Source organism: Mustelus asterias, unplaced genomic scaffold (assembly GCF_964213995.1).
Source record: "Mustelus asterias unplaced genomic scaffold, sMusAst1.hap1.1 HAP1_SCAFFOLD_77, whole genome shotgun sequence".
In the NCBI taxonomy this organism is placed as follows: Eukaryota; Metazoa; Chordata; class Chondrichthyes; order Carcharhiniformes; family Triakidae; genus Mustelus; species Mustelus asterias.
The window spans coordinates 1017772-1032585 of NW_027590136.1; the positions used below are offsets into that span (position 1 = coordinate 1017772).

General features: G+C 45.6%; 2 protein-coding genes across 2 annotated transcripts in view; one reads left to right on the forward strand and one right to left on the reverse strand.

Annotated features, from left to right (window-relative positions):
* Window positions 1–1361: 1361 nt before the first annotated feature.
* The window catches only part of LOC144483738 (uncharacterized), a 32692-nt gene continuing 19239 nt past the window's right edge, over window positions 1362–14814 (forward strand). The window contains 2 exon segments of the mRNA XM_078202274.1: window positions 1362–1925; window positions 11802–12476. Coding sequence (XP_078058400.1) covers window positions 1486–1925; window positions 11802–12476 — 1115 coding nt within the window. The 5' untranslated portion in view covers window positions 1362–1485.
* On the reverse strand, window positions 6147–11069 carry LOC144483720 (uncharacterized). Its single transcript, XM_078202262.1, has 2 exons — window positions 11011–11069; window positions 6147–8987 (listed from the first exon to the last, which is right to left on the reverse strand). The coding sequence occupies exons 1-2, from the start codon at window positions 11067–11069 to the stop codon at window positions 7901–7903; spliced, it is 1146 nt and encodes a 381-aa protein (XP_078058388.1). The 3' UTR covers window positions 6147–7900.

A 14814-nucleotide genomic window follows, 5' to 3' on the forward strand; every position in this document is an offset into this window, starting at 1 on the left:
ATGCACCGCCCTCATAGCCAAAAAATTGATATTCAAGAATGTTCACTGTCGAAATAATGTTCTATCTCATAGCCTTGCTGTACTTCTATTTATTAAACTGGTCCCCGATGTTACATACATTTTACTTCGCTAAGTATATTTAGGTATTTAGACTCGCAGCCTGCATGAAGATATCTCAGTGCTGGAGAAGAAGCAGTGAGCATGGATTTGTTGATCAGCATGAATCAACACCTTCAGGAGAATTGGAAGGGTGTATTATACATACAGCAGAGTGAGGATACAGGGATAGGGTGTGGGATGGAGATGTACAGATCGAGAGGAACGAGAAAGGAAGAAATGTTCCACAGAAACTAGAATTGTCTATTCTGAATTTCTGTTTGATACTGACAGTGATGACTTTTGTAAACTCATTTTACAGGAAGTTATAAGGGGAAGATTTGCTGCCAGCAATCTCAAAACATGTTAAGGCTTAATAGAGTCACTCAAATGATCAGAACCTGAATATCATCAGACTTTGAGTCGAGAAGAAGAAATATTTATCTGTTTTTTCTGTCACATCAGTGTGACTGGAAAGGCACCAAGGAACACAGAGCTGAGTGAGAGTGTCCAGTACACTGACTGTCAAAAGACCAGTTACACAGACTGCAAAAATATCACATCATTTACAGCGGGGACAGACAGTGCACATGCTCTATGTGTGGATGAGGATTTAACTGATTGTTAAACCTGGAAAGACACAAGGACATCCACACCATGGAGAAACCGGGGAAAGATGAGGATTGTGGTAAGGAATTCCATATCCCGTCTGCACTGCAAACTCATCAACATATTCACACTGGGGACAGACTGTTCCCCTGCATCAAGCGTGGGGAAGGAGACTGCTCCCCATCTGCCCTGAAGATTCATCAATGCAGCCACACTGGGGAGAGGCCCTTCATCTGCTCCGAGTGTGGGAAGGGTTTTCTCCAGGCAGCCGACCTGTGGAATCACCAAGCAGTTCACAGTAGGGAGAGGCTGTACACCTGCTCTGATTGTGGGAAGGGATTCACTCAGTTATCCCACCTGCTGACACACCAGCAAGTTCACACTGGGGAAAAACCGTTCAACTGCTCTGAGTGTGGGAAGCAATTCAATCATTCATCTGAACTTTTGAATCACCAACAAATCCACACCGGAGAGCGACCATTCACCTGCTCCGACTGTGGAAAGGGTTTCACTCAGTCATCTCACCTGCAGATACACCAGCGAGCCCACACTAAGGAGATGCCTTTCAACTGCTCTGAGTGCAGGAAGTGTTTTATTCAGTTATCACACCTAGTGACTCACCAGGGAGTCCACAGGAGGGAGAGGCCGTTCCCCTGCTCCGAGTGTGGGAAGCGTTTTATTCAGTTATCACACCTAGTGACACACCAAGGAACCCACACAAGGGAGAGGCCATTCAGCTGCCCCGAATGTGGGAAACGTTTTATCCAATCGTCACACCTAATGTCACACCAGGGAGTTCACAGCAGGGAGAGGCCATTCGTCTGCTCCGAGTGTGGGAGGCGTTTTATTCAATCATCCCACCTAGTGTCACACCAGGAGGTTCACACCAGGGAGAGGCCATTCACCTGTTCCGAGTGTGGCAGGGGATTCATTCAGTTATCCGACCTGCAGAATCACCAGCAAGTTCACACCGGGGAGAGGCCGTTCACCTGCTCTGAGTGTGGGAAGGGATTCACTCGTTCAGCTAACCTGCAGGCACACCGACGTGTTCACACCAGGGAGAGACCATTCACCTGCTCTGAGTGTGGGAAAGGATTCGCTCTTTCATCTTATCTGCAGAGTCACCAGCAAGTTCACACCGGAGAGAGGCCGTTTATCTGCTCTGAGTGTGGAAAGGGATTCATGCAGTCATCCCACCTGCTGACACACCAGCGAGTTCACAAGGATTCACAAAGGGATTCACTCAGTCATCCCACCTGCTGAGACACCAGTAAGTTCACAAGTGATGACAGGGGTTGGATTCTGCTGTTATTGCTGCTGTTAATCACATCCAGGACTGAACTATGTTCATTCTGACAATTGGTGAAGTGGGAGTGTTGGAGGGTTTCTTTCTGCTGGACTGGCCGGTCTCACAACTTTGTTTTCAGTGGACTGATGCTCTTTGAGTTTGGGAGAGCACATTTCCACTGAAATGATCCACAAAAAAAAAGCTGATGAATGTGCCAACTCGACACAGCCACCCAAGGCCGGAATCAAACCTGGGTCCCTGGGGCTGTGAGCCAACTGGTCTAACCACTGTGCCACCATATCATGGACCCCGAGCAAAACTGGAATCAATGGATATCAAGGGGCAAACTCTCTGCTGGTTGGACTTATACCTGGCAATTAGGAAGATGGTTGTGGTTGTGGAGGGTCAGTCATCTCAGCTCCAGGACATCAATGCAGGGATCTCTCAGGGTAGTGTCCGAGGCCCAACCATCTTCAGCTGCTTCATCAATAACCTTCCCTCCGTCATAAGGTCAGAAGTGGGGATGTCCGCCAATGAATACACAATGTTCAGCACCATTTGTGATTCCTCAGATACTGAAGCAGTCCATGTCCAAATACAACAATATCCAGGCTTGGGCTGACAAGTGGCAAGTAACATTCATGCCACATAAGTCCGAGGCAATGACCATCTCTAACAGGAGAAGATCTAACCATCACCCCTTGAGATTCAAGGGCATTACCATCACTGAATCCCCCTTCCACTATCAACATCCTGGGGGGTTACATTGACCAGAAACCCATAGATACTGTGGCTACCAGAGCAGGTCAGAGACTGGCAGCCCTGAGGAGAGTAACTCACCTTCTGACTCCCCCACCCAAAGCCCGTCCACCATCTACATGACACAAGTCAGGAATGTGATGGAATACTCTCCACTTGCCTGAATGAGTGCAGCTCCCAACAACACTCAAGAAGCTCAAAACCATCCAGGACAAAGCAGCCCCACTTGATCAACACACTAACCACAAACATTCACTCCCTCTACCACCGACGGACAGTAGCAACAGTGTGTACCATCTACAAAATGCACTGCAGGAACTCACCAAGACTCCTTAGGCAGCATCTTACAGACCCAGAAACATTACCATCTAGAAGGACAAGAGCAGCAGATACATGAGAATATCACCACCTGGAAGTTCCTCTCTAAGTCACTCATGTCAGGAAAACAGAGATAGTTTTAAGTGATCTATGTTTCTATTGTTAAATATTAGAAATAAAGTATAGATTTAAGTAAGTTTGATTTAGTGTTTCTGTGTAGGAAGAGGAGAACTTTGGTTGGATTAATGTTGAACAAAGGTGTTTGCATGTGTGGGGGATAGGTTTCAATTGAAATTGTATTCCTGTTGTGCTGAGAGAGTTTATGGCGTGAAAAATAAACGTGAAGTTGGAGAAGTAATGCATTGTTGCATAGCAACCAGGGGCACCTTTAGGGTGAGAAGGTTTTTGAGTGTAGTATTAGTTGAATTTATAGTCTTTGGTCGTGACTTTTAAGGGGCGTCTTGACAAATACATGAATAGGATGGGAATAGAGGGATATGGTCCCTGGAAGGGTAGGGGGTTTTAGTTCAGTCGGGCAGCATGGCCGGTGCAGGCTTGGAGGGCTGAAGGGCCTGTTCCTGTGCTGTAATTTTCTTTGTTCTTTGTTCTATAGCAGTTGGGGTGAGGAAACGAGAGAGTGAGCAGCTCTCAGCTCTACTAGAAGCAGGAAAGCCATACAATGGAGTAGTGTGCGAAAGCAAGCTCCAGAGGAACTAAAGGACAGTTAGTTTGAGAAACCCGGGAATGGAAAAGAAGCTCCAGGAATATTGAAGAAAAAAAGGAACAGCATTGTCTTTTGAACAGGATACTATTCATGGAAGTTAAACTCAGACCTGGGAAGAAAAGAACTGATGAGGTTGGTGACAGACAAGCCGCATATCTGAATAGTGGGAAGGTTTGATGTCCTTAAATCCAGATTTTGAAGCAATTGTATTCTGTTACGGACTGATGATCTGAGTTTATGCAGAATTTTGGAAGCATGTTGCAATTCAAGGCAAAGGAATTCTGAGAGTTAAAAACCTAGAGGCAGCTTCTTGCTAAAAGAGTGGAGAGAAAGGCTTGTTTGAAAGGATAATTGGAAGACCTGGAAGTGGATCTTTGTTGAAAGCAATGGAGAGAAACTTGGTTTGGAAGGAGATATTAACACGTGTCTTTCTGAGAGCGGAGTTTGAAAACACTCGAGACAATCATCTGGGGGGGAAATTTGAGGAGAAATCCACAGAGGATCGATTGAGTTGCATCTGCCACTTGGTTTCAGAGTGGGGGTTGTCTGATCACAGCTAACCTGTGGGTTTAAAGGAACCATGTGTTTACTGAGAACATTATAGCATAAGGAATTTTAAATCTATGTTATCCTTGAAATCTGGATACATTTGTGAAGGTAAGTGTGAGTCAAGGAGTATTTTGTTATCGTCAAACTCTTCGTGTTTAATAAATATTTTATTAAAAGCTAATTGGCAGTCCTGAGATTCTGTTCCTTTATGTTTTCTACAAAAAGTAAAAGTTGCAGTCTTTTGAGCCAGTGTTCCATCCTGGAATCGTCCTGTCCAATTATAACATCAACTGGGATCGTAACACTCACATCTTGACTTCAAAATATATCGCTGTTCCTTCGCTGTCACTGGACCAGAATCCTGGAGCTTCCTCCCAAACAAGTGTGGGTGTCCCTACACCACAGGGATTGCTGTGGTTCTAGAAGGCAGCTCAACACCACCTTCTCAAGGCCATTTAGAAATGGGCAATAAATGCTGACCTAGCCAGTGAGGTCCACCTTTTATTATTCAGGGCAGACTGTGGGCTTTGACCTCTGTAAACGAATAAAAAATAAGGTAATACCTGTTTTTAGCCCATTGAATTGGATTTCAATGACAGCATTGTCTTCTCCCTTGTTCTTATGTCCTGGGCCTATTACACGGTTATACTTGAAGGAATAGAGCCAGCCTGACTCCACTGTGTTATCTCTGACACTGTTATCATTCCCCAAGCTGCTACAGACAAGTTCATTAGCTCAAACAAACGCATCTTTCTCACAGTGTGAGGCCAGTTCCCTGCACAATTTAATTCATTTTGCAGACATTGCTAATTCCAGCAAGGCTGCAACTTGACTACATTGACCAGTATGCTTTGCACATTGAACCCACAATGCAGTTCTTCAGATATGCTCAGTCTGGGTTCTTCTATCACCCTCGATATTCCCTGTTACCACCATGAGAGACTTGACACAGAGCATTACACCACAACCCGTCTACACTGATTAATATAAAATAAATAAAGTTACAAACTGACTGTACATTAAAAAGGTCCATAATACATTGGTTTCCAATAGAGCCATTGTAATAAAAGCCAGTTCAGTTATGCTGAAGCTTTATGAAGCACTGTTTAAACCACAATGGGAATATTGTGTTCATATCCAGACAGCACGCTTTAGGAATGATGGGATGGTCCTTGAGAAGGTGCGGAGGTTCACCAGAATGGTTCCAGCAATGAAGGATTTTAACTCCAAGGTCAGGTTCGAGAAGTTGGAGTTATTCTCCCTGGAATGAAGGAGGCTAAGGGAAGATCTGATAGAGGTGAGCACTATTATGACAGGTTTAGATCAAGTGGATACAGAAATTGGCCACGATTGACAGAGACTGCTGGAGGCAAGGCTATTGGTTAATATAACTTTTTATTGCACCTTCTTCTAAATATGTACAGCACAAGGCTCAGCAGACAACCATCTCTCAGCAAACTCTTATCATCTGATCTTACATCACTGGGTAGAATATTTACAAATTTAACATTAACCCTTTACACTGCACCAAGTCTTCAGTCAGCCTCCTAACATCCCCTCAGTGCCAGTTGTCTGATTTATCAATTGATGTTTCTGAGATTCACCTTGGGACACTCTCCTACATTGAAGGTCTGATGTAAACAAAAGTTATTTTAAAAATTTCATTGTAACAAACTGAGGAAGTCAGGATTAAAACAATATCTGGGTAAATGGAGTTAGGTTACAGATCAGCCATGACCTCAGTGAATGAGAGAACAGGCTTGAGGGATAAATGACCTCCTCCTGTTCCTGGTAAACTTGGACTCAGACACCAGCTGATGAATGGAAAGTGATGGGAGACCTGGGGAGAAGAGACTTCATCAGAAACCAGCACTGGAGCAGAGTTAGAGAGTGGGAGAATCCTGGGGAGAAACTACACAGGAACTGGAGCAGGTTGTTCAGCCCTTCCAGTCTGCTCTGTCATTCAGTTAGACCCTGGCTGGTCAATTAGTTTATCATCAAGATTTATTTGATTCTATTCTGTAGATTAAGCTGCAGCTCAGTTTTTTGGGAAATTAACATCAGCAGAAACAAACTCCAACTATCACAATGGGAACATGTGAATTAGGAGCAGGAGAAGGCCACTCGGCCCCTCGAGCCTGCTCCACCATTCAATAGGATCCCGGCTGATGTGATTGTAGCTTCAACTCCACTTTCCTTCTTACCCCTCACACCCTTTGACTCTCTTGTCAATCAAGAATCTATTAAATTCAGACTTCAGAATATTCAGTGAGCCAGCCTCCACCACTCTCTGTGGAAGAGAATTCCACACTGTAACAACCCTCTGAGAGAAAAGGTTTCTCCTCATCCCAGTCTTAAATGGGAGACCCCTTATTTTTAAACTGTGCCTCTAGTTCTCCTCTCTCGACAATCAACATCCACTCTGTCAAGTCCCCTCTGAATTTTATGTTTCAATCAGATCCTCTCTCATTCTTCTAAACCCCAATAGATACAGGCCGAACATGTCCAACTTTTCCTCGTATGATAACTCCCTCATCCCAGGAATCAGTCAAGTAAACCTTCTCTGAACTACTTCTCACACAAGTCCTTTCTTAAGTAAGGAGACCAAAACTGTACACCATGCTCTAGATGTGGTCTCACCAATACCCTGAACAAATATAGCAAAACATCCCTGCAATAAACAACAATTCATTTACCTTTCTAATCATTTGCTGTGTCCACACACTAACGTTTCCTGATTACAGTACCAGGACACCCAGATCCCTCTGTACCTCAAAGTTCTGCAATCGCTCGCTTTAAATAATCAACTGCTTTTCCATCCTTCCTGTCCAAATGGACAAGTTCACATTATCCAAAAATCTTGTTCCAGCTGCCAACCTTTTACCCACTCACTGACCCTATCTATATTACTTTACAGGCTTGTTATGGTCATTCACATCTCACTTTCCTACCTACCTTTGTGTTATCAACAAATTTTGATCCTGTCATCCACATCATGAAAATAGTTTGTCAATAGTTGAGGGCCCAGCACTGGTCCCTGTGGCACTCCACAGGCTACATTTTGCCATCCCAAAAATGACTCATTTCTCCCTCCTGTTTCCTATTAGCTCATCAATCCTCTATCCATGCTAATATAAAGAATCAAAGTGGATGGGATGCTAATATGTTATGCCTTATGCTACAAATTCTTATTTAGTGTGGTGAACTTTGATGTGGCACCTTGTCAAATGCCTTCTGGAAATCTAAATACACCACATCCACAGGTTCCACTTTATCCACATTGCTTGTTACTTCCTCAAAGAAATCCAATAAATCAATTAACATGATTTCCCTTGCACAAAACCATGTTGACTCTGCCTGATTGCACAGAGATTATCTGTGTCCCACCCCAGTCTCCTTAATAACAGAATGAACATGATTCAGTCCTGCATGGGATTACTTATTTACTAATTACTTAAATAATAGATAGATAAATAAATGAACATGATTCAGTCCTGCATGGGATTACTTATTAATTACTTCAATAACAGATAGATAAATAAATAAATGAACATGATTCAGTCCTGCATGGGGTGAGCAGCAACAGCAGAATCCAACCCCTGCAGTGACTTGTGAACTTGCTGGTGTCTCAGTAGATTGGCTGACCAAGCAAATCTCTTCCCACATACGGAGCAGGTGAACGATCTCTCTCCTGTGTGAACCTGCTGGTGTCTCAGCAGGTGGGATGACTGAGTGAACCTTTTCCCACACATGGAGCAGGTGAATGATCTCTCTCCAGTGTGAATTTGCTGGTGTCTCAGCAGGTCCTTAGAGCTTTTAAAGCTTTTCTCACAGTCAGAACACTTAAAAGGTCTCTGATCAGTGTGGACTAGTTGATGTGCAATGAGCTGGGGTGGCTGAGTGAATCGTTTCCCACATGTGGAGCAAGTGAAGGGTTTCTCCCCAGTGTGAATCCGCTCGTGTATCAGGAGGTGAGGTGAATCAGTGAATCCCTTCCCACACACACAGCAAATGAATGGTTTCTCCCCGGTGTGAACTCGCTGGTGTCTCAGACGGCGGGATGAATGGGTGAATCCCATCCCACACACCGAGCAGGTGAACGGTTTCTCCCCAGTGTGAACTCGCTGGTGTGTCACCAAATCCTGTTTACTTTTAAAGCTCTTCTCACAGTCAGAACACTGAAATGGTCTCTTATCAGAGTGAACTCGCTGGTGTGTTTGCAGCTGGGATAAACGTCCGAATCTCCTCTCACACACGGAGCAGGTGAATGGCTTCTCCCCAGTGTGAGTGCGCTGATGGACTTGTAAATCATATTTACTTTTAAATCTCTTCTCACAGTCAGAACATTGAAATGGTCTCTGATCAGTGTGAACAAGTTGGTGTGTCAGAAGGTGGGATGACTGAGTGAATCCCTTCCCACACACTGAGCAGGTGAACGGTCTCACCGCCATGTGAGTGCGCTGGTGTCTCAGGAGGTCCTTTGTGCTTTTAAAGCTTTTCTCACAATCAGAACACTGAAACAGTCTCTGATCGGAGTGAACCTGCCGGTGAATCAGGAGGCTTGATAAAGCATGACATCCCCTCCCACATTCGAGGCAGGTGAATGGCCTCTCTCCAGTGTGAACACGCCGGTGTGTATAGAGGCTGGATGAGTAAGCAAATCCTTTCCCACACTCAGAGCAGGTGAACGGCCTCTCTCCAGTGTGAACACGCCGGTGTGTATAGAGGCTGGATGAGTAAGCAAATCCTTTCCCACACTCAGAGCAGGTGAACGGCCTCTCTCCAGTGTGAATGCGACGATGAATATCCAATTCGGACGGGTAATTGAATCCCCTCCCACAGTCCCCACATTTCAATGGTTTCTCTGTGGAGCGGGTGTCCTCGTGTGACTCCAGGTTGGATGATGAGTTGATGCCTTGTTTACACAGAATGTGTGTTGGGTCACAAATCACTGAGAATTATGTGGGTTTTTTCCAGCCTGTTTAACGCTCTTTCCACATTCATCACAATGGAAACTCTCAGGTGTGTGTCTTGGCACTTTTTCAGTCACACTGATGTTTGAAATCTTCACCCACAAACAGAACAAACTTTTCTTCTTCTGAAGACAAAGTCTGATGATATTCAGTTTCCGATGAATTAAATCACTGAAACAGAGCTTGATTTGAAGTTTGTTTTGAGTTTCACATCTGTAAATCCTGCTTCATAATACCCTGCAAAAACAGTTTACAAATACCATCACTGTCAGTGCAGGATAGAAATTCTGAACAGACAATTCATGGTTTCTCTGGAACATATTTTCCTCTCTTGTTCCCCCAAATCTGTAAATCCCCGTCCCACACACTCTCCCTCCTCCCCTGGGCTGAAATCCAAACCCATCTCACCATCTCCACCATTTCTTCCCTCCACTCCCAGTTTTCTCCCTCCCTCTCCTCTGTCTGGGTTCAGTTCTTGATGTGGAAATCTCACCAACTGTCCTGGCTGGAGACAATACACACCTCTTTAACCTGTGCTTAACCCTCTCTCCACTCACATTGTCTGTACCTTTAAGACTTGATTACCTGTAAAGACTCGCATTCCAACCATTATCTTGTAAATTGAGTTTGTGTCAATATATATGCCCCGTTTATGAACACAAGTCCTACTCACCTGATGAAGGAGCAGTGATCCGAAAGCAAGTGGCTTTTGCTACCAAATAAACCTGTTGGTCTTTAACCTGGTGTTGTGAGACTTCTTATTGGGTTCAGTTCTCCAGCTCCTGTCTGCAGACTGACAATAAAACCAATGGGTCTTACTGGGGGTGTTGGGGCCTCCAGCGGGTGTTTGTGAATCCTCCCCGCCCACCTCCCAGGGTTTCCTTCCTTCCCAGAGATCAGAGTCCTCATTGATTTGAGGCCAAAGTGAAACCTCTTATTTATTGTCCCCCTCCCCCATCCTCTGATGTGAACCATCCTCCAGTGGCTGAGCCAGGATGGGGCCGTTAACCTGGGCCTGTTCCCGGGAGGGAGGGAGGGAGAAGCCCCGCAGCTGCAAACCAGGGAGCTGACAATGATTCTGAAGGGTTTGCGGATCCACAAAGTGTTTCCAAATCCTCCCAGCCACCGCCTAACGCTGACTCCGCTTCTCCGGGACAAACAAGCGCCAAGGACAGCAATGACACTGCGCATGCTCCACATCACAATGCCCGGGGGCTGATTGACGCCAGCTCCGGACCAATAGGAAGAGGGGGCGGGGCTGGAGGACCGAGCGGGAGCGGCTGGTCCTCCAACCAATCGGAGTGAATGAGGGGCGGGACCTGAAGCATGCGCAGTGCGGGTAATGGCGTCGGAAGGACGGTTTTGACTCGGAAGCGAGATCAATACGAGGTAGAGGGCGGCGTGCGGGGAATGATAAATGTGGCGGGTGGGTGGAGAGGCTTCGTAAACATGTTGTTCAAACCCAGACCCCGGAAATGAACTTCCCGGTCCCCCCCTTTGTACCAAATGGAGCGGCAGCTTGTAGTGTTAGACCCGGGCTGACTGCCGCCATTGAGGCTGCATGTGGGAGGCCGGCAGGGATTGTGATTGGAGAGGGAAGCCCTGACGTCACAATGGAGGGTGAGGGTGTGACGTCACAATGGAATGGGTGAGGATGTGACGTCACAATGGAATGGGTGAGGGTGTGACGTCACAATGGAATGTGATCGGAGAGCGAAGTTTCACTCTGAAGCCCATTGGACAACTTGCGCATTGTGACGCTACGATAGAACCCTGCCTGAATCAGCCAATAGGAATCACTGTGCTCCGCGGTGATGTCTCCGGGTTCCAGTGAGCAGGCCCGGGCGCGCGGACCCGGGAGCCCCGCCCCCACCCATTGTTCCCCTCCCCCTGCACCACATCGAGCCAAGGTTTCCAGGCAACCGGCTGACGGCTCCGGCCAGAGCGAGAAGCCGCTCGGTGATCTCCCCCTCCCCCCGGCAGGGGACTGCAAAATGTGCGAGGGAGAGGGAAGCTGTGCATATGCGGGGGAGAACCCACCCTCTGAATGAGAGAGGAAAGAATGTTCCATAGAAATTGTCTGTTCTGAATTTCTATCCTGTACTGACACTGATGACTTTTGTAAACTCATTTTACAGGATATTGAAAGAGGAATCACAGGCTGAAATCTCAAACATCACGTCTCGATCTGACAGAGTCATATTCCTTGGGAGCTGAATATCATCGGACTTTGAATCCAGAAGGAGAAATGATTGTCCAGTCTGTCGATTTGAAAAGATTTGGAATGTCAGTGTGAGTGAAAAAGCATCAACACACTGCTACACTTGAGTGAGAGTGTTCCAATGCACTGACTAAAGAGCTTTAACCAGTTACACAGCCTGAATAAATATCGCAACGTTCACAGCGGGTCGAGACTGTAATCTTGTTCTGTGTGTGGACGAAGTTTCAACTAATTGTCCACCCAAGAGAGAGGTAAGGACACCTGCACCATGGAGAAACCATGGAAATGTGTGGACTGTGGGAAGGGATACAGAGCGCCATCTCAGCTGGAAGCTCATCGGCGCAGCCACACTGGGGAGAGACCATTCACCTGCTCTCTGTGTGGGAAGGGATTCGCTTGTTCATCCGACCTGCAGAGACACCAGCGTGTTCACACTGGGCAGAAACCATTCACCTGCTCTCAATGTGGGAAGGGATTCACTCAGTCATCCCACCTGCAGAGACACCAGCGAGATCACACTGGAGAGAGGCCGTTCACCTGCTCTCAGTGTGGGAAGGGATTCACTCGGTTATCCCACCTGCAGACACACCAGCGAGTTCACACTGGGGAGAGGTCGTTCACCTGCTCTCAGTGTGGGGAGGGATTCACTCAGTTATCCATCTTGCTGACACACCAGCGAGTTCACACTGGGGAGAGGCCGTTCACCTGCTCTCAGTGTGGGAAGGGATTCATTCAGTTATCCAACCTGAGGAGACATCAGCGAGTTCACACTGGGGAGAAACCATTCACCTGTTCTCAGTGTGGAAAGGGATTCACTCGGTCATCCAACCTGCAGACACACCAGCAAGTTCACACTGGGGAGAGGCCATTCACCTGCCCTCACTGTGGGACGGGTTTCAGTGTTTCATCCCGGCTGCTGAGACACCAGCAAGTTCACGAGTGATTCCAGGGGTTGGATTCTGCTGTCATTGTTTCTGCTGTCAGTTGCATCCAGGACTGCATTTTGTTCATTCTCACAGTTGGTCAATGGGAAGGGTCAGAGGGTTTCTTTGTGCTGGACTCAGCCTACAGTGGGCTGATGCTCTTTGAGTCTTTTTGCAAATACCTGGTTTCAAATGTCACAAAGATCACAGAGTGACAGGGTGTTAGGAAGTTTCGAGATATTTAGTCAGAAGAAAACAGAGGTTGGCAGTGCAAAGGTACATTTCTGAATGGAGGGCTGTGACAAGTGACATTCCTCAGGGATCAGTGCTGGGACTTTTGCTGTTTGTAATATATATAAATGATTTGGAGGAAAATGTAACTGGTTTGATTGGTAAGTTTGTGGACGACACAAAGGTTGGTGGAATTGCGGAAAGCGATGGGGACTGGCAGAGGATACAGCAGGATATAGATCAGTTGGAGACTTGGGCGGAGAGATGGCAGATGAAGTTTAATTCAGACAAATGTGAGGTAATGCATTTTGGAAGGTCTAATACAGATGGGAAATATACAGTAAATGGCAGAACCCTTAAGAGTATTGATAGGCAGAGGGATCTGGGTGTACAGGTACACAGGTCATTGAAAGTGGCAATGCAGGTGGAGAAGATAATCAAGAAGGCATACGGCATGCTTGCCTTCATCAGCCGGGGCATTGAGTTTAAAAATTGGCAAGTCATGTTGCAGCTTTATAGAACCTTAGTTAGACTGCACTTGGAATCTCGTGTTCAATTCTGGTCACCACACTACCAGAAGGATGTGGAGGCTTTGGAGAGGGTACGGAAAATATTTATCAGGATATTGCCTGGTGTGGAGGGCATTAGCTATGAGGAGAGGTTGGAGAAACTTGGTTTGTTCTCACTGGAGCGACGGAGGTTGAGGGGGGGGGCGACCTGATAGAAGTCTACAAGATTATGAAGGGCATGGACAGAGTGGATAATCAGAAGCTTTTTCCCAGGGTGGAAGAGTCAATTACTGGGGGCATAGGTTCAAGGTGTGAGGGGTGCCCCTTGCACCTTGAACCTATGCCCCCCTAGTCATTGACTCTTCAACCCTAGGAACAAGCATCTGACTATCCACTCTGTCCATGCCCCTCATAATCTTGTGGACTTCTACCTTATCTAAACCTGTCAGAATCTTGTCCACCTCTATCAAATCTCCCCTCAACCTCCTTTGCTCCAAGGGGAACAACCCCAGCCTGACATTGACAATAAAGAACAAACTAACAGAAAATGTTACTGTCTGACATCAAATAGGAATGTTTAATTTCTGTTTTAAAGATATTGTGAATATATTGTCCTGGACAATAAAGGAATTGGAATAACTCACCTTGGGTGTGGTTGAATGGAATATATCAATCTGGAATCCACCTACAGTCTAGTGAAAGTCTGGAATATGTAGCTGGAAATCCCTCCCTAACAGAACTGTGGGTGTACTTACACCTCAGGCATTGCAGCAGTTCAAGAAGGCACCCTTGGGGTTGGGTTTGACCATGGCCAAGGCAGCTACATACAGCCACATATTCTGTTATAATTGAAGGACTGCAGATTGAATGTGAAGCATTGTGGGACTGGACTATCTTGACCACATTCCTGAGACTGCCCGGAAACAAGTGCCTATTTTACTTTATAATTGAGGTTTTCTGGGAATAAGTTAAATGCGGAAATATTAAGCATAGCCAGGAGGAATTTGGAATAACTGAGAATTTTATCCCCAGATAAAGAACAAAGATTTTGCTGGTGTTTGGGTGTAACGTGTTTGGGATTTTAAATCAACAAAGATGTTGCCTCTAACATCAGTCTTTGTAAGTTGGCTTAAAAAAGGTTCAGTTATAATGACGGATCTTGGATCTTATTTTAATCAAGGAGTTGTGAGCTTGTAGTGCTCTGTCGCTTTAAGAAGCTATAGCTGCGAGAGAGAATGCTGAGGATTCATTGTTTGAAATTTACGAGCTGTGAGAATCTGTGTGTTTTGTTTGTTTTATGTGGATGTTTGTAGATATGTTTTATCATTGTTTTGGGCTACATTTGTTTAGGTTTATCTTTCTGGAGAATTAACCTTACCTTGAGTCTTTAAAGGCATTTTTGGAAGTTTAAAAACAGGATCACAAGAACGCTTAAGGAATTCATTTTGGTTATTGTTGTTGTAAATCACATGCTAAGTTTCTCTGTTTGTGTGTGGATGATATTTGTGGGTTGAACGCTTCAAGCTTTGAGGTTTTTTGTCTGTGATTTAAATCAAACAGATTTTTAAAAAAGGAAGTGTGATTAATAAAACTTTTTTTGTTCAGAAGTTATGA

Coding starts and splice junctions, on each gene's coding strand:
- LOC144483720 (XM_078202262.1), bottom strand. CDS start 11,069: ATGCGCAAGTTGTCCAATGGGCTTCAGAGTGAAACTTCGCTCTCCGAT. Junction 8,988..11,010: donor CTCTCCGATCACATTCCATT/GTGACGTCACAC, acceptor TTACTCATCCAG/CCTCTATACACACCGGCGTG.